The 24,720-nt window shown below is 36.6% G+C and overlaps 1 protein-coding gene and 1 non-coding gene across 2 annotated transcripts in view; one reads left to right on the top strand and one right to left on the bottom strand.

The window, feature by feature from the left end:
- The first annotated feature begins 838 nt into the window (after nt 1-838).
- Nucleotides 839-24,720, top strand: part of LOC140680121 (uncharacterized) — a 1,112,395-nt gene continuing 1,088,513 nt past the window's right edge. The window contains exon 1 of the mRNA XM_072916471.1: nt 839-1,317. Within this exon, the coding sequence (XP_072772572.1) occupies nt 1,131-1,317 (187 nt within the window). The 5' untranslated portion in view covers nt 839-1,130. The remainder of the gene's footprint in view (nt 1,318-24,720) is intronic.
- Nucleotides 23,651-23,723, bottom strand: trnav-cac (transfer RNA valine (anticodon CAC)). The gene has a single exon. It is a non-coding gene; the product is annotated as a tRNA-Val (tRNA).

The following is a 24,720-nucleotide window of genomic DNA, read 5'->3' as shown; positions in this document are numbered from 1 at the left end:
ATCAAGAACACACTTATTCCAGAATGCTTATTCACTTTTATTTCAGGTATTTCTAGTTTCTTGTCTAAACTGACATTTTCTGTTTTATATTGTTCAATGTTGTAATGTTTGTATCGTCTCTAGAAAGGCACCTTATAAATAACATTGATTATTATTATTCGTATTATTATTAAACAGAGGATTTGGTCCTTTCACATCATCTACAACCTTTTTTTCTTCCTGAGAATTTAAAAAAAATAAAATAAAATGGCGGAGATTTACTCATTTTTTGTCATGTTTATTTTCATAGCTTCTTTCAAGCCAAACAAAGGAAATAAGATTATTTTGCCAGAGCACATTTGTATCACTACTAGAGGTATTTTGTCAAAAATAAAGGATTTAGTGTTTTATTAATATGAGCAGCAACATTTCAATGGTACTATATGTAGGACTTTACAATTCTGTACTGCCATCTACTGGTGACTTTTGGCTACCGCACCATAAATTGACGTGTAGGCAAAAGGCACTAGTTTAGTTTCACTTTCACTTTGCCTTTTACCTCATTTTTCATAATCATCAGAATAAAACACAGGACCAAAATTTATCGTTTTATTGGAGAATAATACAACAATATATACATAATTTTAGTTCATGTAACAATTACTACAAACTATTCATTTTATTCCAATCAACAGTTTTAACAAAGTCAATAATGCAAAATAAATGTAGAAAATCAAAAAGTGATCACGCTCCTGATTTACTACAAAGCTTTGAGTCTTCTGCGCATGACACTTCTCGCGAGAGCAGAGCAGTCATAGACGAGAGCAGAACCGTCTTGTAACGTCAAGCGTGCCAACTGTCGTGAAAGCACATCGACGCAGAAATAAGCCAGAAGGACGCTAATAAGTCAGTCTTATTATTTGTTCTCCAGTTTGACATATTTACGTCGTATAAAATACATCTTTGAGTCTTTATTTAAGGATAAAATCGTCTCGATGCGCTAGAAGCACTTTGCTGCTTCTCCTGCTATCTTTGCTTGTTAGTTAGCTTAGCTCGCTAGTTAGCTTAGCTTGTTAGCTGCTAACAGAAGTTATCAACACATCGCTAAGTAGAGATCAAGTGTGAGAGTAAAGTGTTGTGATTGTGTGAAAATGTCTACATTACACATGTTGAGAGCGTTGGTGGATCAGCGACTAACTGCTGCCGTTGAAGAAATATTTGTAGTGTTAGAAAGAACGATAGCAGAATACGAGGCGGAACTTTCTAGAACAAAGGAGCAGAACAAGCTACTAAAGGACGCTGTTTTCAAGAAACATCAAGTTGTGTTACACAGAACAGGTTTGTTGACTTCTTACTCTCACATCTTTAATAACTTTATATTGACTAATAACAAGAACATGACATTTTAATGTATAATATAATCACAGTGACCGCAAACATTTAAGTCTCTTGTTTGCAACTTGCTTAAACGAAAACTAAAAATCAATGACTAGCTTGTTATTATGGTCTTTCAAGGCAGGGGCTATATATATATATATATATATATATATATATATATATATATATATATATATATATATATATATATATTTATATATATATGTATATGTATATGTATATATATATATATATATTTATATATATATGTATATGTATATATATATATATATATATATATATTTATATATATATGTATATGTATATATATATATATATATATATATATATATATATATATGTGTATATATATATATATATATATATATATATATATATGTGTATATATATATATATCAATATATATGTATGTGTGTGTATATATATATAAATGTATATATATATATGTATATATATATATATGTATATATATATATATATGTATATATGTATATATATATATATATATATATATATATGTGTATATATATATATATCAATATATATGTATGTGTATATATATATATATGTGTGTGTATATATATATATATATGTATGTGTATGTGTATATATATGTGTATATATATATATATATATAATATATATATATATATATATATATATATGTGTGTGTGTGTATATATATATATATATATATATATATATATATATATATATATATATATTAAAAAAAAAAAAATAATAATATATATATATATATATATATATATATATATATATATATATATATATATATATATATATATATATATAAAGTGAGCATAGTGTCCAATTACGCCGGCCTACCTGGCCAGTCTAGGGTGCATGTGCCTGACCTAAGTTCAGGGAACACCTGATGTCCTTCCAGACCCTGATGCAACTAGTGTATCTCTGGGAAAATCTTACAACAACTCGGCTGTTCTCGTTGTCGGTTAAACTTTGACACATGCTTCCAAAATGGCTGCGCCATGTTGTTTATACTGATTAATGTTAATTATGCAATGTCTTAAAACAGTTGAAAATGTAAGAAAAAATGTATTTTTATCAATTTATTCGAGGAAACAATTACGTTACAATTGTCCATTATAAGGATGTCACGGTATGAATATGTATCACGGTTATTGTGACCACAATTATCACGGTTATCATTATTATCGCGGTCATTTTAAATGTGCTCAACATTTTCAAAAACTACTTATACTGAAATCCTTTTACCAAGTTTTAGTTTGTTTTTTTAAAACACAAACTGGGTCAAAATATATATATGTTCCTCAAGTAGAAAGTTGAATGTGCATCTGAAAGCAACACAAGCATTATAAACAAAGTCATATGGCAGAAACAAAATAATAATATAAATATATACAAATAAATGTGAACAATTTGTAAGATGGCACCTTGTGGATATAAGATGTAACTGCACTTTTTGTCCATATAGATACAAGTAGTGTTCATGTATAAGATCTAGTCTTACACCTAGGACTGCACATTAATGGGCAAAATAATAATTAAGATTATTTGTATCAATTTTGATATCTTGATTATTAATCATGATTATTCATTGTTTGGTAAAACAGTGTTGGTGTGAACATCATGTCATTTGTAATATCTCATAAAAAGGCTGTAGTTTCTGGATCTATATATTTAAAGACAAATATTTGTGTTTTTGTTCATTAATAGTATCAGCACGTCAGAATTGTTATTACATGATGCCTTTATCTCTAGTTTTACATTTTCATAGAGAGAAGTATTGTTTAAGTGATGTACATTTACATGTACTAATGTGTGTACAAGTACATGCTGTATCAGGACAGATCCATTGAGAGTTTGAGCAGAAATATGTTGTATAGGAATTATTTATACACAATATAACATGAACAAAATGCTGTGTGACATGAATGGTTATTAAAGTAATTACTTTGTGAAATGAAAAAAACCCCACAAGTAATGTAAAAAAAACATGGTGTATAAAACATAAAGCAGTTTGAATAATGAAAATTAAGTCTAATAAACAATCTTTGTTCTTCAACAACAACCATGTACTTCAGTACAACAGTTTGGCCAACAAAAATAAAGAGTGACACCTCTCACATCCAACACACAATCTTTGTGCCTCACCGACAACTCAGCCAGCGATCAATTGGATGAGATGACAAAACATTTGAGCTAGTATTGATGTTATTGGAACATTAACAAAGAAAGCAGTTAAATAAAGGAGGAGTGAGCATCCCAGTAAACAAACTACAGACTTTATAAAGAAGTTGTGACAAGGTTCCCCACACATCACCTGCTGCATGCTAACTCTCAGTCCCAGCAGCTGACGGAAGGACGCTAGCTTCAGGTTCAAAATGAAAGTGCAACATCAAATATTGTTCTCCTCCAACAGCATTGTGCTCTTAATCGCACACCGACACTCCATGGAAGTAGAAGCCATTGCAATGAAGTGAAACGAAGAGATCGGCTCCGTTAGCTCGGAGGGAACATTTTCAAAATAAAGTCCATGAAGTCACCGCCATGTCTCCCGAGCCGTACGACTCTAGTGAGCATGAGCAGACGCTGCGGCGCTTCAGTATTCAGGAAGTAAGCAGTTGCGTAAAGTGCGTTGATAAATCACAGTTTTTCGGTCATTAAAAATGTAAACGTGTTACTAAACATCTGGAATTTCACCGCTGTGTATCATTATACCGTTTATTGTTACATCCATAGTCCATTAATAAGTAAAAAGTCAAGGGTGGTCACGGCATGTTCTTGCCTTAAATGCCGGTCAATTTTTTCGGGCATTATGGCAAGTCACAAGGGTGGTCACGGAAAATGCCACGGTTTCCGTGGTTAAATGTGAGCCCTGCATATATATATATATATATATATATATATATATATATATATATATATATATATATATATATATATATATATATATATATACACACACATATATAAAGGGACAAGCGGTAGAAAATGGATGTATTTATATATATATATATATTTATATATATATATATATATATATATATATATATATATATATATATATATATTCTGCCATTGAACAGTCAGAGGCCAGGACTTCCTTAAAAGATTTGACAAAATTAATTTAGCAAAGGTCACAGGCAAAGTCAGGCCCTGTCTACATTAAGCCGGATAACTCCTTAAACAAACAATTATTCAGCTTAAGCCCAGTGTCAGCCACACTAACCCATCGTTTAAGGTTCCGCTCCTTGGATAATTTGTTACACGGGTAAGTGCGTTGTGTATTTCTTGAATATCCACAACCTCACCCCGTCATATCTTCATATCTTTGGAACTTTAAAAGTATTTGAAAACATGACGTCTTAGAAGGACATACTTTTTAATACTTTCTGGGGAGTTGCTGGTAGATGTGGAACATGTGCAAGTAAGACCTATGCTGACCCACAGCATGTAGGAAATAAAGTAGAGGAATTTAATACAGTTATTTCTGTCAGGAGCTGGAATGCAGCTTAGTGACGAACGAGACCCCAAGGATGCAGAGACGGGAGGCAGACGCTGAGTAAAATAATATTATTTAATACAAACAAAAGGTGCACTCACATGAAGGGAAGAAAAGAACAGAAAACTCAACCACAAAAGGAGTGGGGGAAAACAAAAGAAGGCGAGTGCAGAAGTAAATGCGCAAAGAGATTCATTTTGTACCGGAAACAACACGTGTATGCGAAGCAGAGATCCGACGCTGTCTGTATGACAATCTGGACTGAAATAAGAGATTGATTGGCAACATGGTACAGGTTTGTCCCGTTTGCATATCAGGCAGTTGGTGTGGAAGCCTGTGAACAGCACGAGGAAGTGAAAAATACCAAATATGGGCACAGGACAGGAACTTATATACCACATACAGATAACAAGCAAACTTAAGTCCAAAACAGTTACAAAGATGTCACAATTTCCTCACTTTCGGACGAAGATATCAACCGCTATTCTCTCTGGTCGGTGGAACCAATCAGATATTAGAACCCGCCCACTGACTTTGATGGCTGAGTTTGAAAGATAAAATACATTTATGTATTTAAATTCATTTGTAATGAATTATCATATTAAGTAATTATTTAAAGATGTATTTATTTCAATCAATCAATTGTTTAATTTTGTCCAATTTGACCCTCCATATTTTTGGAACAGCAAGACTTCCACAATATGAACTCATTTAGCCTTTTCAAATCAAGAACACACTTATTCCAGAATGCTTATTCACTTTAATTTCAGCTATTTCTAGTTTCTTGTCTAAACTGACATTTTCTGTTTTATATTGTTCAATGTTGTAATGTTTGTATCGTCTCTAGAAAGGCACCTTATAAATAACATTGATTATTATTATTCGTATTATTCTTAAACAGAGGATTTGGTCCTTTCACATCATCTACAACCTTTTTTTCTTCCTGAGAACTACTCATTTTTTGTCATGTTTATTTTCATAGCTTCTTTCAAGCCAAACAAAGGAAATACGATTATTTTGCCAGAGCACATTTGTATCACTACTAGAGGTATTTTGTCAAAAATAAAGGATTTAGCGTTTTATTAATATGACCAGCAACATTTCAATATATGTATTCTATATGTAGGACTTTACAATATTGCACTGCCATCTACTGGTGACTTTTGGCTACCACACGATAAATTGACGTGTAGGCGAGAGGCAGTAGCTTAGTTTCACTTATCACTTTGCCTTTTACCTAATTTTTCATTATCATCAGAATAAAACACAGGACTAAAATGTATCGTTTTATTGGTGAATAATACAACAATATACACATCATTTTAGTTAATGTAACAATTACAACAAAATAATAAAATTAATCATTTTATTACAAACAACAGTTTTAACAAAGTCAATAATGCAAAATAAATGTAGAAAATCAAAAAGTGATCACGCTCCTGATTTACTACAAAGCTTTGAGTCTTCTGCGCATGACACATCTCGCGAGAGCAGAGCAGTCATAGACGAGAGCAGAACCGTCTTGTAACGTCAAGCGTGCCAACTGTCGTGAAAGCACATTGATGCAGAAAGAAGCCAGAAGGACGCTAATAAGTCAGTCTTATTATTTGTTCTCCAGTTTGTAAAAATGTATGTCGTATAAAATACATCTTTGAGTCTGTAATTCAGGAAAAAACCCGTCTCGGTGAGCGAGAACCTTATCGTGCTAGCAAGTTTAGCTAGCTTAGCTTGTTAGCTGCTAACAACGGATGTTATCAACACATCGCTAAGTAGAGATCAAATGTGAGTGTAAAGTGTTGTGATTGTGTGAACATGTGAGTGTAAAGTTTTGTGATTGTGTGAAAATGTGCGAAAGAACGATAGCAGATTACCAGGCGGAACTTTCTAGAACGAAAGAGAACAATCAACTACTGGACGCTGTTTTCAAGAAACGTCAAGTTGTGTTACACACAACAGCTTTGTTTACTTCTTACTCTCACATCTTTACTAACTTTATATTTCATTATTAACACTTTTCTTCAATAGATGCTTTATCTTGTGGGGATGATGCAATGCTTTCATTTAGATTCTTCATGAAAACGAGACAGTTTGAGGTTGATGTTCCTCTCAGTTTGTAACAATGTGTGATTGATTGATTGAAGGAGTTATGAGAAGTTTGCATAGGAAAGGCTACATTTTCATCACGGTACACATTCACTGCTACAAGAAAGCCTGGGATGGTTTCAGTTGAAATATTTGTTCACTCACACAGATAGAACACAAAGTATGTAGAAAGTAGCAAAAAGACAACAATACTGCAAGAAAATTGCAGCAAAAGGCTTTGTATATTCCCAGTTACGAGTAGCCACAACCTGTAATGTCTTGTCAAAGCTGCTTTGAAGGAAGTAAAGGATTTCCACTCCTTTATGGCTATTGATAGGGAGTTCCACATGTTGGCGGTATAGCAGGCAAACTAATTAGAACCTTTTTTGGAGTGAGATCTGGGTTGAATGTGACTTGTACAACTACCTCTGGTGTTATAATGGTCAATATATTTTGAAGTATCTAGACAGGTACATGGGTATTTTAGTGGTATGGTGTATCTTGTACCAACTGCAAGAAGATGTACTCTGTCACCTACCAAGAGCCTCCCCACTTTAAGGAAATGGTTGGCTGAAAGGTGAGCCCGAGATGGACGGTTGAGTAGAAGCCCAATCATTTTGTTTTGGGTTGTCTGGAGTTTGTTTTTCAGGGCTTGTAAGGCACGGTACCAAACATGAACTCTGTAGTCAAAGTGGGGTTAAATGAGTGCTTGTGTTAGAGTCGTAAGTGTATTTCTACCCACCAGCCGGGTGATCCTACTGTGTAAGAACTAGGGTTGTACGGTATACCAGCATTCATATAGTATTGCGATACTAATTAATCATATTCGGTACTATTCCGCCTCTAAAAAGTACTACTACTATGATTACATCAATTTTTTTTGGCATCACATCTTCTTTCGTTTTTTAAACATGTATATTATGTTTATAAACTCAGGCAATACGTCCCTGGACACATGAAGACTTTGAATATGACCAATGTATGATCCTGTTACTACTTGGTATCAGTTTGATACCCAAATTTGTGGTATCATCCAAAAATAATGTATAGTATCCAAACAACAGAAGAATAAGTGATTATTACATTTTAACAGAAGTGTAGATAGAACATGTTAAAATAGAAAATAAGCAGATTGTTCAGTCTTGTTTGTTGAATTTATCGATGATATATGTAAAACCAGTGTTTAAGTTCACTTTGGAATTCAACAGTGAGGTGCACTTCCTCCTTTAGACAGCGGGAGGCAGCATTGCCTAGTTTACAGTAAGGAGTTCCTTTCAGGTCTACTTTAAGCTAGTTCGGTGATGCTTGCAAACGTTTTCATCTGCTCAAATCTTATGCCAAACAAAGTATCATCGGTATGTATCTTTGAGTAGTATGTTAATATTTGATTGAATTGTATTATTTAAAACTCACACACTCACCAAATACATGTTATACTGTAATGAAATCTAATTAATGTTATAATTTCACTTCCTGATTCTGACTTACATGCAACAATAAGTGAAAGTAAACATTTATTTTCAGTAACCAAAGTAGTCAACACATGAATTATTAAAAGAACATAAAGGTGGCTTGCTTTCTGTCAGCGTGTCGTAGATGGTCTCCAATTCCTAAAGAGGAATTGTTGATGGATATACTCCATAAAACAGCACATAGTAAAACATGTTTTGGCAAAAGTTTGTTTTGGCCTAGCCAACAAAATGACCACAAAAAAGTATTCTGCATGATGACAAAAACATACCATGAATGTTTTTTTTAAATGATTTTGGAATTAGATTTTTTTTATTACCATGATATTGAAGTTATGGTGATGACTATGTCATTAAAAAAATATGGTTAGGTTTAAAGATCAAGTTTAGGTGTCATAGACTGTATACAGAATAAAATATTTACACACATTATATCAGTTAGTGTAAAGTTAAGAATGCCTCAATCAATGCTGCCTTGTACTTATAAAAAAACTTGCTCCTCATCAAATTTCCAAGTCTGTTTTTGTACTCACTTTTGAATTAATTTTAGTGGCTGGGACAAAAGGAAGTATTTCCCGTGTTTTTATTGGTTGTTTTGTTACACATTTTTAAAACAACACATAAAAGAACACAAATAATGTCATTGTGTTAATAGTGTCAGTCCAAAACTATTTCTATTCTCTCTTTATCTTATTGACTTATTTACCCAACAGACGTTCAACAGCCCCTTCACATTAAAGAGGAAGAGGATGATCCACAGCCCACCTACATTAAAGAGGAAGAGGAGGATCCACAGCCCACCCACATTAAAGAGGAAGAGGAGGATCCACACATGAAAGAGGAAGAGGAGGGAGAGTGTGTTGTAGGGCAGGAGGAGGATGATGTCAGCAAGTTTCCACTGACTGTTGTCTCTGTGAAGACTGAAGAGCATGAAGACAAAGCACCTGAGTCCTCACAGCTTCATCACAGTCCAAGTAAGCACATATCATTTTATTCTCAGGGCATTCAATCCATCACAACTGGACTGTTCACTTTGTCTTAGAAGACTCATCCAAGTAGGCTTCATCACTTCATGCTCATACACTTCAAGTCTTAAATCTAATCATTGGAATTTAGAGGGGAACTGCACTTTTGGGGGAATTTTTCTATCGTTCACAATCATTATAAAAGACATGATGGTTGATATATATTGTTTTAAAATCACATTCTAACTCATAAATGTAAATAAGCCAATGGGAGGTCCTCTATAAACATCCAAAAAGTGCCAACAATACTCCATTTGCATTTTGTGGGTGAGCTCCTTTCTCACCTCGGTGCTGGTAAAAGATTATTCCAGATCATGAATCGTGCCTCTCACCTGGATAGCAGAAGGATGAGGATGTACTCTGACAAGTTGATATCGTTTGACAGCCAATTTAGACCCAGCAATGGCGAACGACACAAAAAGACACTTGACGTCACCCCCCTTTTCCGTGCGACGATTATGAATCATTCTTCATCTAAATGGAAATATAACGACATTCTATCAGTCTGCGTCATAGTGACAGCAGACCTTGTACAGTAAGTGATGTTTTACTATGTTTGTTGGCTCTCAGGAAGTTTGCAGTGTGTAATATTCAGTGATTTTTATTATTTAGTTTTTATTTAGTTTTTATTTAAGCAGGTAAAATCCCATTGAGATCAAATATTTATTTTCCAAGGGAGACCTGGCCAAGAGGGCAGCAGCAAGGTTACATTAAAAACAGTAAACAACACTTAAAACATCAAATGTACAACATTAAAACTTGCTGACATAACACATGTGCATACAGACAAGGTAGACTGCAATCCTTTCACAGAAGCTTTAAACTCATTTAATGTAACAAGGGTTTGAAGTTGAATATTGGATTGTAGGTTATTCCAAGCCTTCGCTGCTGAAAACCTAAATGCTTTCTTGCCCAGTTCAGTTCTTACTTTGGGGACGACAAACTGCAGAACATTCATTGAACGAAGACTGTGACTTCCTTGTTTCTTTGTAAAAATACAAGACAGATAAGATGGGGTGATACCCAGAATGGTTTTGTCGATGAACATATACCAATGATTGAGGCGCCGAGAACATACAGATGTCCAGTTAACCATTGAGTATAACACACAATGGTGAGTAAGTTAACCATTGAGTATAACACACAATGGTGAGTAAGTTAACCATTGAGTATAACACGCAATGGTGAGTAAGTTAACCATTGAGTATAACACACAATGGTGAGTAAATTGGTGATGAATCTCAGTGCCCCGTGGTACACACTATCCAGCTTGTGGGGACAACCAGCAGTAGCATTCATGTACAACACATCTCCATAGTCAATAACAGGTAAAAAGGTTGTTTCCACCAATTTCTGTTTCACAGTAAAAGAAAAGCAAGACTTGTTTCTATAATAAAATCCCAGTAAAAGTTTCAGTTTTTTTTTAAAAAAACATACTGAATGTGCTCCTTAAAACTCAAGTGGTCATCAATTAAAAATCCTAAATATTTAAAAGAAGATACTAACACAATTTTTTGCCTTTTTCTTGTTCAAATGTTCTCACACAGTGCTGATATTACAGTTTTTGATGTGGTAAAGAACATACACTTTGTTTTCTCTGCATTTAAAAGCAGTTGAAGATAGCAAAGTTGTTCTTGTACTCTGTCAAATGCATGTAGTAGATATTTAAAGGCCTCAGCAGGAGTGGGTGCTGTGCAGTATATGACAGTATCATCAGCGTAGGAATGGAAAGTTGAGTTCGGAATATTCTGTCCAAGATGATTAATTATTAATTAATAATGGACCCAACACAGAACCTTGAGGGAAACCCTTTTCCACTTGCAGTACGTCCGGGAAGGAACCCTCTATCTGAACAGCCTGAGTTCTACTTGTGAGATCATTTGCAAACCATCCAACTGCTTGCTGAGAAAAACCAATAGCTGAAAGACGTTTGATTAAAATGACATGATCAACAGTATCAAATGCCTTTGAAAAGTCAATAAAGAGGGACAGACAGCACTGCTTCTTGTCAAGAGCTTCAGTTACCGTATTTTCCGCACCATTAGCCGCACCTAAAAACCACAAATTTACTCAAAAGCTGACAGTGCGGCTTTTAACCCGGTGCGCTTTATATATGGATAAATATTAAGATTCATTTTCATAAAGTTTCGTTCTCGCAACTTTGGTAAACAGCCGCCATCTTTTTTCCCGGTAGAGCAGGAAGCGCTTCTTCTTCTACGCAAGCAACCGCCAAGGTAAGCACCCGCCCCCATAGAACAGGAAGCGCTTCTTCTTGTACTGTAAGCAACCACCCGCCCCCGGAAGAAGAAGAAGCGCGCGGTGCATGCTGGGATATGTGACGTTTCATTTCCATTTGTGTGTTTATGTAAAGACCCCAAAATGGCTCCTATTAAGTGTGTTGTCTGTCTAATTATAAATAATGCAGACGAGGCGTGTTAACTGAGTTCTCAACGTTTACTCACAGCGTGCTCATAACCACATTCTAACTCCCAGCATACAACAACGCTTCTCAGGGCTACCGCGCATGCTCGTAACTATCGTTGCATGCTGGGTAGTGTAGTTGTTATATTTGCTAGCTCATAACATCACAGTAAGAGACACGCTTACGCGCTTAATTCAATACTCGCCGTCATTCCGGGTGGATTGACAAAAGACCTCCAGCCGCTAGATATTGGTGTCAACAGGGCATTCGAAGCTAGACTGCTAACTGCGTGGGAACAATGGATGACAGAAGGCGAACACACCTTCACTAAGACAGGGAGGCAGCGCCAGACGACGCCAACATCTGCCAGTGGATCGTAAATGCCTGGGCAGATATTTCGGTCACAACTGTGGTCCGAGCTTTCCGGAAGGCAGGATTCACAGAACTGCTGGATAACAGTGACACTGACTCCGATTACTTCGACGAGACGGAGCCGGCCATTTTGGATCTCACATTTGCCCAACTTTTCACTTCGGACACCGAAGACGAAGGATTTACGAATGAAGAATAACTTCAGAAAGTGAGCGCTATGTTTATTTTGTGTGTTGTGACATTAACGTTCGAGCAACATTATGTTGCTATTGCTCTGCACTATTTTGAATTTTACTATGTTTGTGATTGCACATTTGCGTACATTTTGGGAGTGAACAGAGTTGTTAGAACGCTGGTTTTTAATATATTATTAAAGTTTGACTGACCTATCTGACTGTTTTTTTGACATTCCCTTTAGCGCAGCGTAGGCGCGGCTTATAGTCCGGGGCGGCTTATTGGTGGACAAAGTTATGAAATATGCCATTCATTGAAGGTGCGGCTAATAATCCGGTGCGCCTTATAGTGCGGAAAATACGGTACATCGTTTATAAACTTCATAGCAGCAGTAACAGTACTGTGATTTCTGCCAAAACCTGACTGAAATGGTGACAGAATAAAGTTGGTGTCCAAAAAGTCTTTTATCTGTTCACTGATAAGGGATTCAAGCACTTTTTCCAGAACAGCGAGTTTAGAGATCGGTCTGTAATTATTTAGATTACTAGGGTCACCTCCTTTTAATAGGGGGATAACAAGGGCAGATTTCCAATCCAAGGGGATTTCATTTGAAATTAGAGTAAGGTTAAAAATGTCATTCAGTGGTCCAGCTTTAATTTCAGCTGCCAACTTTAGGAAGAGCGGCTCCCACTTATCTGAGCCAGCTGGCTTTCTAGGTTTAAGTTGTTTTAGAGCCCTCATGACCTCTGTTGTGGTAAAGGGCGTAAAGTTAAAAACCTGGGTATTTTCAACGGTTCTTTCCGGAGTTAGCGGAACTTCAGTAAAGTTGTCAGAATTATAGAGAAAACCAGAGGAAATAAAATGTTTATTATAATGACTACCCATTTCTCACGGATAAATCATGCGGGTAAGGTTGGATTTTATCATTCAACTTTGCGTCTTGCGAGGACGTCCATGTAAACAAACAAGGACTAGGACCCCACATCTGCCACCCGTGACTGCATATCCATTTAACTAACTAACTATTATTCAATCATCACCATATTTCATGTTTGTCCTGTTGTTGGTTAATAAAAGTTCACAACCATAAAAGACTTCCAGTAAGATGTGTAATAAGAGCTATAAATTATTTAGATATGATAGTTTTTATGCATATATTTGATTAGGCCAACCTCACATCATGTGGATGGTTGGCATAAGAGCTGCAAAGTAAAATACAGTAACACCTCATTTGTTCTGCAGACGTCCAGCGGGTGTCAGCGGGGAGTCATGAAGAGGAGTGGCACACCAGTGTGGGACAGAAGGAGCTACAGGCCCCCTCCCACATTAAAGAGGAGCAGCTTCATGATGAAGATGAAGCTCAGTCCTTCCAGCTTCATCACAGTCAAAGTGAGGAGAACAGAGGGGCGGAGCTTGTAAGTCAACACATCACAGAAGCTGATGGAGAGCATTGTGAAGATATCAAGTCAGAACCAGACAGCATCTTTGCTCCACTGTCAGACATGGACCACATGATGTCACACTCTTCTGATCACAGTGACCACATCCAAAAACCTTTGGAGAGTAAAAATGACTCTAAAGGTGATACGAGACATCACACTAACAACAAACACTTTGACTGCTCTGAATGTGGGAAATCATTTAGAAAGAAGAGTCATTTTACAGTACACATGAGAACACATACTGGGGAGAAACCTTTTACTTGCTCTGTTTGTAAGAAGAGTTTCTCCACAAAACCTAACTTGACCACACACATGAGAACACACACTGGAGAGAAACCTTTTACTTGCTCTGTTTGTGCTAAAAGATTCAATATTAAAAAATACATGATATATCACATGAGAACACACACAGGTGAGAAACAATTTAGTTGCTCTGTTTGTAAGAAGAGTTTCTCCAGAAAGCATCACATGACCACACACATGAGAACACACACTGGAGAGAAACCTTTTTCTTGCTCTGTTTGTAAGAAGAGTCTCTCCAGCATGAAATGCATGACCACACACATGAGAACACACACTGGAGAGAAACCTTTTAGTTGCAGTGTGTGTGATGAAACATTCAGGTTTAAGTATCAGGTCAGTAAACACAAGTGTGTAACAGTCATGGAAGCTGCAGGGATGTCCATCCATCCATCCATCCATTTTCTACCGCTTATTCCCTTCGGGGTTGTGGGGGGCGCTGGAGCCTATCTCAGCTACAATCGGGCGGAAGGCGGGGTACACCCTGGACAAGTCGCCACCTCATCGCAGGGCCAACACAGATAGACAGACAACATTCACACTCACATTGACACACTAGGGACCATTTAGGGTTGCCAATCAACCTATCCCCAGGTGCATGTCTTTGGAGCTGGGAGGAAGCCGGAGTACCCTGAGGGAACCCACGCAGTCACGAGGAGAACATGCAAACTCCACACAGAAAGATCCCGAGGTCGGGATTGATCTCTCGACTACTCAGGACCCTCATATTGTTAGGCAGACGCACTAACCCCTTCCCACCGTGCTGCAGGGATGTAAAAACACTTAAACAGTGATTGTGCTAAATGTAGTTTAAAAACACAGCATGTTTAATATGAATGTATATTTGATGTTGTATGTAGTGCTTCTCATCTTCTAGTCTTATATGTTGTCCTGTACTTACTTTTTAAGTTGTGTGCATGTATTGAGTATTATATATGTAGCTACTATTTTATTTTATTTTCTCATTGTTTAAAGAGATTGCATCTTATTTTTTAAATTTGTTTTTTTGTGAGTCTTATAAAATTACACATTTTTTCGATTGTATTTTATTGATGTTATTATCCAATTAAAAGTATGAATGAATAAAATGGTTAACAAAATGTGGACTCTGGTAGATTAGCAGCATTGTTACATCATGGATGTTAACTACTGCAAAACATCAACAAAGAAGAAAAATGCTGAAGTTAGCAACACATCACTGAACTTTAGAGCCATCGTGAGTGGAGTTGCTTGTTTTTATTGCTGCATTTGTACTTATTTCACCTCACATCTTCACTTTTAATCCTAAAGTCTTCTTCACATATATTGTTGTAGGCTTCTAACATTTATGTTTCTGATGTGTGTGTGTGTGTAGTCTGTGGAAAGGGTTGTTGTCCCTTGTGGATCCAATTGTTCACTTGCACACATACATCTTCATCATCATCATCATCATCACTGGTCCGCTACTGGACGAAATCTTAGCATTAATGTTTTAATATAAGTGTGACCTCATTATTCCTTGATAATAAGACTAAAAATACAGATTTAAGCACTGTATTAGAGTGCCTCTTGTAGTACTCCGACTCGCCACACTGAGAAGTGGGGGCGATCATGAGCTAGCAGATGCATGTAACTATCATGTTTTATCAGCGAGGAAGACAGCATTTGTGTTTACTTTTTTGTCAGATCCAAGTTTTAATGCTCTGCTGAATAAATGAATCACTATGGCTGCCAATATGGAGGATTATTTATATATTTAAGATCAAATACTTCTCTTAACAGGTAGAAAAATGACACCACAATAAAAGTGAAACAGCAGCAGGACTCAGTAAATATTTTATTCATTGACTAATTAATAAACTATAAAGAGTAACATGACAGTGGATATTTCACAAGAGTTGACTAAAAAGTGTAAAATGGGAATGCTACATAAAATGCTTAACATAGACTGATACTGATACTGTGTAATCATTTATTTGTCCTAACATTATTTTGGGATATAAATTGATGCCCCCCCAATGTTAAACTCATTTCTATGCTCACTGTGTGAAGACTGGAGGTTAATGTACTAATAAAGTAAAAACATGTAGCACAAATGATGTGTATATATGTTAGCCAATAACAAGTCCGTCTGTAAGGCACACAAACACATTTATTCAACATCGTTATGATGTAACATGGAAGATGCTAACGTTAAGCATACAACCAAAACATACTTTAAAATGTTATTATTAATGTTCACTTTAAATGTATTTACTTGGAACATGTCAAAACTTTGCTCAAGTGATCAAGCGTCCAACATGAGTGGAAGAAGCAGAGCTTGTCTGGTCCCCCCCAGTGTAAAAACTAAATGCTTGTCTGTTCCCCCCCAGTGTAAAAAGTAAATGCTTGTCTGGTCCCCCCAGTGTAAAAACTAAATGCTTCTCTGGTCCCCCCCAGTGTAAAAACTAAATGCTTGTCTGTTCCCCCCCAGTGTAAAAAGTAAATGCTTGTCTGGTCCCCCCAGTGTAAAAACTAAATGCTTGTCTGGTCCCCCCCCAGTGTAAAAAGTAAATGCTTGTCTGGTCCCCCCCAGTGTAAAAACTAAATGCTTGTCTGTTCCCCCCCAGTGTAAAAAGTAAATGCTTGTCTGGTCCCCCCAGTGTAAAAACTAAATGCTTGTCTGGTCCCCCCCAGTGTAAAAACTAAATGCTTGTCTGTTCCCCCCCAGTGTAAAAAGTAAATGCTTGTCTGGTCCCCCCCAGTGTAAAAACTAAATGCTTGTCTGTTCCCCCCCAGTGTAAAAAGTAAATGCTTGTCTGGTCCCCCCAGTGTAAAAACTAAATGCTTGTCTGGTCCCCCCAGTGTAAAAACTAAATGCTTGTCTGTTCCCCCCCAGTGTAAAAAGTAAATGCTTGTCTGGTCCCCCCAGTGTAAAAAGTAAATGCTTGTCTGGTCCCCCCCAGTGTAAAAAGTAAATGCCACTCAATGATGTGTTGAGTTGAGTTGAGTGTATTTATTTCTATGTGACATTTAAAACAAGCTCAGTTGGCCAAAGTGCTGTACAGACATAAGACATAAGGTGCACATAGTGTCACATTAACATGGTAACACAGGAGGATGAATACAATACAATAGTAAAATATACCTTAAAAGAAGTGCAGAATGTATCACCTAAAATACTAAAATGTGATAAATAAATACAAAAGTATAAAACAAGAAATAATTAAAAACAGCCAAGATGCTGCCTAACTGGATTTGAACGCCAGGGAGTAAAAATATGTTTTAATATTGAAATAGTCTCAGAGACTGGGAGGATCTAATAGATAGTGGAAGGTTGTTCCACAGTCTGGGCCCTGCCACTGAGAAGGATCCATCTCCTCTGGTTTTTAGCCTAGTTCTTGGGACAGCCAGGAGGAGCTGGTCTGAAGACCTCAGGGTCCTGCTGGGTTAGGTTTAGGGTTACCCTAACCCCCTACTGTACTGTTTATTTGTTGAAATACCCTTTTTAGAGCAAATATCTACCCACATGGCCACTTTGTTGCTGCCAAAAATGTATTTCAAATAATATTTTGATATTGACACACAGGGGCGTCACTAGCTTTTAAGGACAGGGGGGGCTTAGCCCCCAGGAGATGCACAGGATGCGAGCGAACGTAGCGCACGAGCACAAATCTTCACAAACGTCTAACAAAGACTTAGAAATGATTCATTGTTATTATTATTATTTCAGTGGGTTCATTTTCAATGTGTGTTCAGTACAACAACAACAATGACATTTTGTTGACAGCATCAACAAGAAACAATGACTTGCATGATCCTTCAACATACACTGAAACACAATGAAAGTCGTGGCATTAGCCTCTATGTTATTACTTCACAACATAGAGGCTAATGCCACCACTTTTGCTCACAATACAATAATTGTTTGTTCCCAAATATTTTGAAGTTGCACAGATTACATTTTGGGAACATATGTGACTAAAATGGTTGTAAATTCAAGCCCTGGAAATATTACTTAATTACTTGAATTAAAGTCATATCTGGACCGGGATAATTTGGCTTATATATAATATATTTATATATATATATATATATATATATATATATATATATATATATATATATATATATTATGGCAAGCCGTTAAAGAAATTAAATATATATGGAAGTCTGAATAGAAATGAGAAAGGTTTATATATACTGTAAATAAGAAAGACTGCTGATGTGAAAAAGAGCCAAAGCTGTCAAAGAGCTGAGGGACCATCTTCAAAGTGCAATGCTGAAACAAATAATGTAAACAATAAAATGTAACTTCCAGGGCTTGAGATTAAGGCAGTCCCGTCGTCCCGGGGACGGTAAAAAAATGCACGGGACGAAATGAAATGCTCCCCGTGACGATGGCTTTTAACCATTTTTTTTACTTTTTCTTTTTATGTATTTATTCATTTTACATTTTGTATTCAATGTCTTGGTTTTTCCTCCCTCTGAAAATCCTATGAAATGATTAACACCCATCCATCCATCCATTTTCTACCGCTTATTCCCTTCGGGGTCGCGGGGCGTGCTGGAGCCTATCTCAGCTACAATCGGGCGGAAGGCGGGGTACACCCTGGACAAGTCGCCACCTCATCACAGGGCCAACACAGATAGACAGACAACATTCACACTCACATTCACACACTAGGGACCATTTAGTGTTGCCAATCAACCTATCCCCAGGTGCATGTCTTTGGAGGTGGGAGGAGCCTATCCCCAGGTGCATGTCTTTGGAGGTGGGAGGAGCCTATCCCCAGGTGCATGTCTTTGGAGGTGGGAGGAAGCCGGAGTACCCGGAGGGAACCCACGCAGTCACGGGGAGAACATGCAAACTCCACACAGAAAGATCCCGAGCCCGGGATTGAACCCAGGACTAGTCAGGACCTTCGTATTGTGAGGCAGACGCACTAACCCCTCTTCCACCGTGCAGCTATTAATGTAACAATACAATACAACAAATATATTTAATGATGCTTTTTCCATTATTTGAACAATCGGCTAATGTATATTACTTGATATAGATTCTACAAGAAACACAAAAGTTAAAAAGTAAATGATTTACAATTGCAGACACAAGGTTTGGTGCAGCTTCACTCATTGTAAAGGAGGACGGAAGTCCACGCAGGAGAAAAATGACTACAAAGATGGTGTATTTAGAGCGGGAAAGTAACTTTTTGTCAAACACAGACCAGGTGTAAAGTGGAGCTAATACATTTTACTACAAGCAGTGATGAATACTTACTTTCTTGAAAACCTTTCTTATGTCCATTTTGCATCCGTTCACATTCTTGTTCTGCAATCTGCAGTGCTGTGTGCTAATGTGCTTCGTACACCTGCAGGACCGCAAGCAAGGTCGCAGAGAACATGCGGACTGGATTTTGAGTGATGTGGGCATTTTCTATATGAAGAAGTGGAATGGATTGGATACCGACGCACTAAAGGGGCTCGCTACCTTACGCTATGAAGTGAGGGGAAACTGAGTGAATAATGACAGGTTATATGATTATTTATTTAAACTCATATTCGGGCCACTTCATAATGAATATGTCAGCATGTATTTGTAAAATAAAAATATATAACACCAAATGATTTAGGGGGGCTTAAGAATATTTTAGGGGGGCTTGAGCCCCCCTAAAATAGGCCTAACAACGCCAATGTTGACACATCTCATCTCTGCCTACTCTACTAGAATACCCTTATGAGCATTACATATACTGTATATAAATCAAGTACCTATTTTACTGTTTACTTGTAGAAATACCCTTTACAAAGTTAAAATATGCCAAAACAACCACTTTGCTGCTGCCAAAAATTGATTTCAAGTAATATTTTGATATTGACACATCTCATCTCCGCATATTCTACTAGAATACCCTTATGAGCATTACATATATCAACACCTACTGTACTGTTTACTTGTTGAAATACCCTTTTTAGAGCTAAAAACTACCCAAATGGCCACTTTGCTGCTGCCAAAAATAGATTCCAGACAATATTAACAATAACAACAAAATGTCAAAACATTTCTGTTAGAATAATTGTTTCTAAATGATCACAAAAAACTTTGTATTACATTGTGTTCCTGACAAAAGGACAGGGGCTGTCTTCGAAACGTACCAAGAAGAATGCTCGTAAAACTCCACTGGGACTTCAAAGCGGACAGATGGCAGGATCTGCCCGACTTCCAGAGGAACTCTTTTTGAAGTATTTTACAAACTCTTTTTGAACTATTTTATGGAACTCTCTTTGAACTATTTTATGGAACTCTTTTTTTTAACTTTTTTACAACCTCTGCTTTTGAACTGTTCGGTAACCGAAGGCAACGCTGTTTACGACCCACTTCCCTCTGGAAGCAGCTGTGGTCAGGTGGGGGTAGAAAGTCAAATAAAGAAGGAGTGCAATCTTTTGGCAGAGCGTGGTTGAAGACTGTACAGAAAGTACAGTCGCCATGTTTCTCCTCAATATTGAGTCCAAATTTAATTCTGTTTCTGTTTGATTATTTGCCTCTTGTCTTGTATAGATGTCATCAGTGTTTGAACCTGATATTTCTCTAAAAAACAATATTATACATTCTGAAAATGTAAATGATAGCAAGAATATACCTACAACTTTCAGAAAAATTTCACTTGCAAACACTTTGTTTAAAAGGTTTTTACTGTACCAAAATTCTAAATAAGTAAATAAAAATGACTGATAAACACTGGAAAACTGTCACTGAATGTCTTAGTGTGATGTCATTCTGTCACAGACAAATGCTACGCAGCTCCATGCTGGTGCTGAGAGGAAAAACTTGTGTTATATTTGTGTAATTTTTTTATATATATTTATATATAAATATATACACACACACATACATATATACAGTATACATATATACACACAAACACTCAATTTGACATACAAAATAACTACTATTTTTAAGAACAAGTTAAAGTAATATATAATACATATAACATATAATATATATGTATATATAAAAAAAATATATATATATATATTATATTATATATAGACATATAAACTATATGGGTATATATTTGCTCCAAAAAGGGTATTTCAACAAGTAAACAGTACAGTAGGTAGTTGATGTTGATATATGTGAATGGGGGGGGGGAGAAGGCCCTTTTTAGAAAAAATCTTTGACCTGGTCCTGGCTATTTGGGCGTGCTTCAGTTGGGACAAAAAAAGCATGTAAAGGATCTTGGACTATTTTGGACAAAAAGCCTTCCCACCTGACTTGTCAATGAGCTGCAGAGACTGAGAGGGCATCATCTTCTACCACCACACAAACAAATGAAGCAAGAAAAGTCTTTTCCCAACCTTGAAAAGGGAAGAGGCGGAGAGAAGCAGTTTGTCGCTACATGCGGGAAAAAATGCCAAATGGTGTGTGTATCATCTAATAGTGGCCTTCAGATTTCTGTCCTGGGAGTTAAAGACATACACTTGGTTGTCTCCGGTACTGAGAAAGACATGATTCCGTAGTAAGGAGCCCACTTTCACAATACACCACTGTGAGAAATAAGCAAACTCCTTCCTTCCATCTTTATTTACAGCGGAAGAGAGACCACCACTGTTTCCCGCGCCTCAAATTCTGACCAATAGCAGTTTGCATTTAGCGGTCATCAAGTCTTTATTTTGTCTCTTACTGTGGTGTTGTCTTTATTTTGATATGGCATACAGGATGTGATGTTATTATGCTTGACACATTGACTCCTCTGGAGAATAAACTGATCATTACAACTCATATTAGTAGATTAAAGAAAGTGAATTTTGGTTTGATTTATTGTTTGAAATACTTAAACTATAGTATTGTTGTTACTTCAATGTTGACGCCAATCAAGCACTTGATGGCGTTGTGTTGCTAGACTAGGAAGCGGAAGTAGCGTTCATGAGGAGTTTCCATCATACAATTATTGATATTGTCTCTCAGTATGCAAAATAAAGGGACTTTGATTTATTGCATCAAATGTTAGTTGTAGTATTTACATGTTTTTCTTCAACAGTTGGGCAAGACAACCACAAGGTGGCGTAGGCCGCACCAGCACTTGTGTGGCTCAACCATGAAGAAGAAAACTATCCAACCAAAACATTTTCAAGAAAACTGTCATATTTCAATTCGCTTTGCTTGTTTGTTTTTTTTGCCATTTTTACAACTTTTATCCGGCTTTTAAATCAAGCCCAAATGGAGCTTTTTAACGAAAGTGATACATTTATGATGTTGAAAAGAAGTCAGTTTTAATTGTAAACACTGCAGATAAAATGACAAGACGCATGTAGCAGCTTTTTGTTTATAGCATTTCTTTGTTGCAAAGTAGTGTTGTTGAAGCAAGTCTTTAACTATTTCATTGTTAATAATCAAATGTAAATAAACAAATGTAGATACTTTTTCTTATGCCTTCTGATCTCTCTCTCTCTCTCTCTCTCTCTCTCTCTCTCTCTCTCTCTCTCTCTCTCTCTCTCTCTCTCTCTCTCTCTCTCTCTTAAATTTGCAAAAAAGTTTCTAGTTAAAATGTTTGCAACATAACTTTCAAGCCATGCTTGTTTAAACTAATGTAAATTACTGATAATCAATGCTATCGCCTCAAATTGGCTATCATTAATTCAGTGTAGGGTTATAGACATCGTGTTGAAATCCCATGCTGTTCCAGGCGCTGTAGCTGTCAGTCAAGGTGCCTGTTTGTTAAATAGGAGATGTTGGGCTCAAATCCCGTCAGTGTCTTGATGATTTTTCTGTAACACTTTCTCAGTTTGTTTTCAAACCACATGAATGCAAGCCAAATTCTATTCGTTTTGAATAAAATCCCAATGGATCCACAGAGTTTGATGTTTACTGCAATGTTTTCTTCCAAAAAATGCCATTTTAAATGTGGATTGAACCAGGACTCAGAAAGAAACACTACTTCAGATGGGTTCCAAATCACTTTGTTACAAGTAGTTTGTCTGGATATTCACCAGAGTAAGCATCCTGGAGATTAAGACAGCAGAGTGGCGCAGCGGAAGCGTGCTGGGCCCATAACCCAGAGGTCGATGGATCGAAACCATCCTCTGCTATGATTTAGGTTTCAGGTGACTATTTGACTGGTTCTTAATTTGAAAGCAAGGCCAACACTCATTCAGACTGCAGCTGTCTTCTCTAACTCTTTGGGAATTACACCTATGATTCCTGCTAAAAGAGAGGTTAAACATCTTATCAGTCAATCTAAACAGTACAGTTGCAATCCATTGAAAGCCCTGAGAATACAGTGACTTGAATGAATGAGAAATTTCACAGGTTTGTGCGTGACATTTTCATGGAACCCAGCATTCATGATGTTGAAGCCTGAGGTCTGCCTATATGAGAACCCTCTAAATTTGGTGTCGTGTGTGCTCGGCTGTACATGAGGTGGTCAGCTATGTTGCAAACTACTTTATGATGAAACACAGGACCTTGCTATCATTTATTTCCTTGCTTATTTATAGAGGTAAGAAGGAAAGTAAAAAGACCTTGTTTCCACCCTGTTTCGAACAGGGGACCTTTCGCGTGTGAGGCGAATGTGATAACCACTACACCATGGAAACTGCTGCAAGTTGCAAACCTTTATCAAGACTTACAAGTTGATTTTCGGCCAATGGAAAACATGGTGCTCGCTAGTCTTATTGCTGTTATTAGCTGCATTGCATTTCTTGCCTTTTGTGGATGTTGTTTTGTAGAATGTGTTCTACTTTGTAGCATGTTTTGTCTGTCGCAGCCCGCATTTCAAACGTTCTTCCTCTTAACCGAGTTTAGAAAATTCTAATGTATGCTGACCTTGAATGGAACATTGTCACGACACGCACGGCCAAAAACTGTTTGTGTCCTCCATGCAATCGCCCCGAGTGCTCCCACCTGAACCCAATTAAATGACGTTACCATGGCAACCGCACCATAGCAACGGTCCCATCCCTGTCAACACATTTCAGCATGAACAGAGGCCAGCAATCAATGAGAGAAAACAAGATAAAAACAATATGAACAAATAAGGAAATTGGCTCCTACAGTATGCAAAGTAAATGTCTGTGGGATGATGTACAATACTGGCTTGTGCCTGACACTCCAAACTTTGATTGATATTGATATTGTTTTGGGGATGTTTAAAAAGAAAACATACATTAAAAATGTTTAAAACCCAATAATGGGAATTTTTGTTTTATCCACGAATGTAAGTTTGTAAAAATAAAAAATAAACATCCTTCCACAAACAATTCAGCCTTTTTCTCTCACTTTATATTGCATAAAGGTCTGGGGACATACATATAAAACAATCATCATATTACAAAAGAGAGTAATAAAGATCATTAATAAAATGGATTATAGAGACCCAACAAATAATTCATAAAGTCACACATTTTAAAATGGTATAAAAGACAAGTGTTCAAATGATGTATAAAGTAAATAATAATATGCTTCCTGAAGTGGTCCAGAAGATGTTTCACATGTGAACCAGTACATATGTACATCATATAAAGGTGATCATCTATGGGATCATTAACAATTAGAAATACAAATATGGAATACTTCAATATTTCAAACTATCTA

Source organism: Nerophis lumbriciformis, linkage group LG28 (assembly GCF_033978685.3).
Source record: "Nerophis lumbriciformis linkage group LG28, RoL_Nlum_v2.1, whole genome shotgun sequence".
In the NCBI taxonomy this organism is placed as follows: Eukaryota; Metazoa; Chordata; class Actinopteri; order Syngnathiformes; family Syngnathidae; genus Nerophis; species Nerophis lumbriciformis.
Note: the sequence above shows the minus strand (reverse complement) of the source record. Positions and strands in the feature narration are given on the sequence as shown.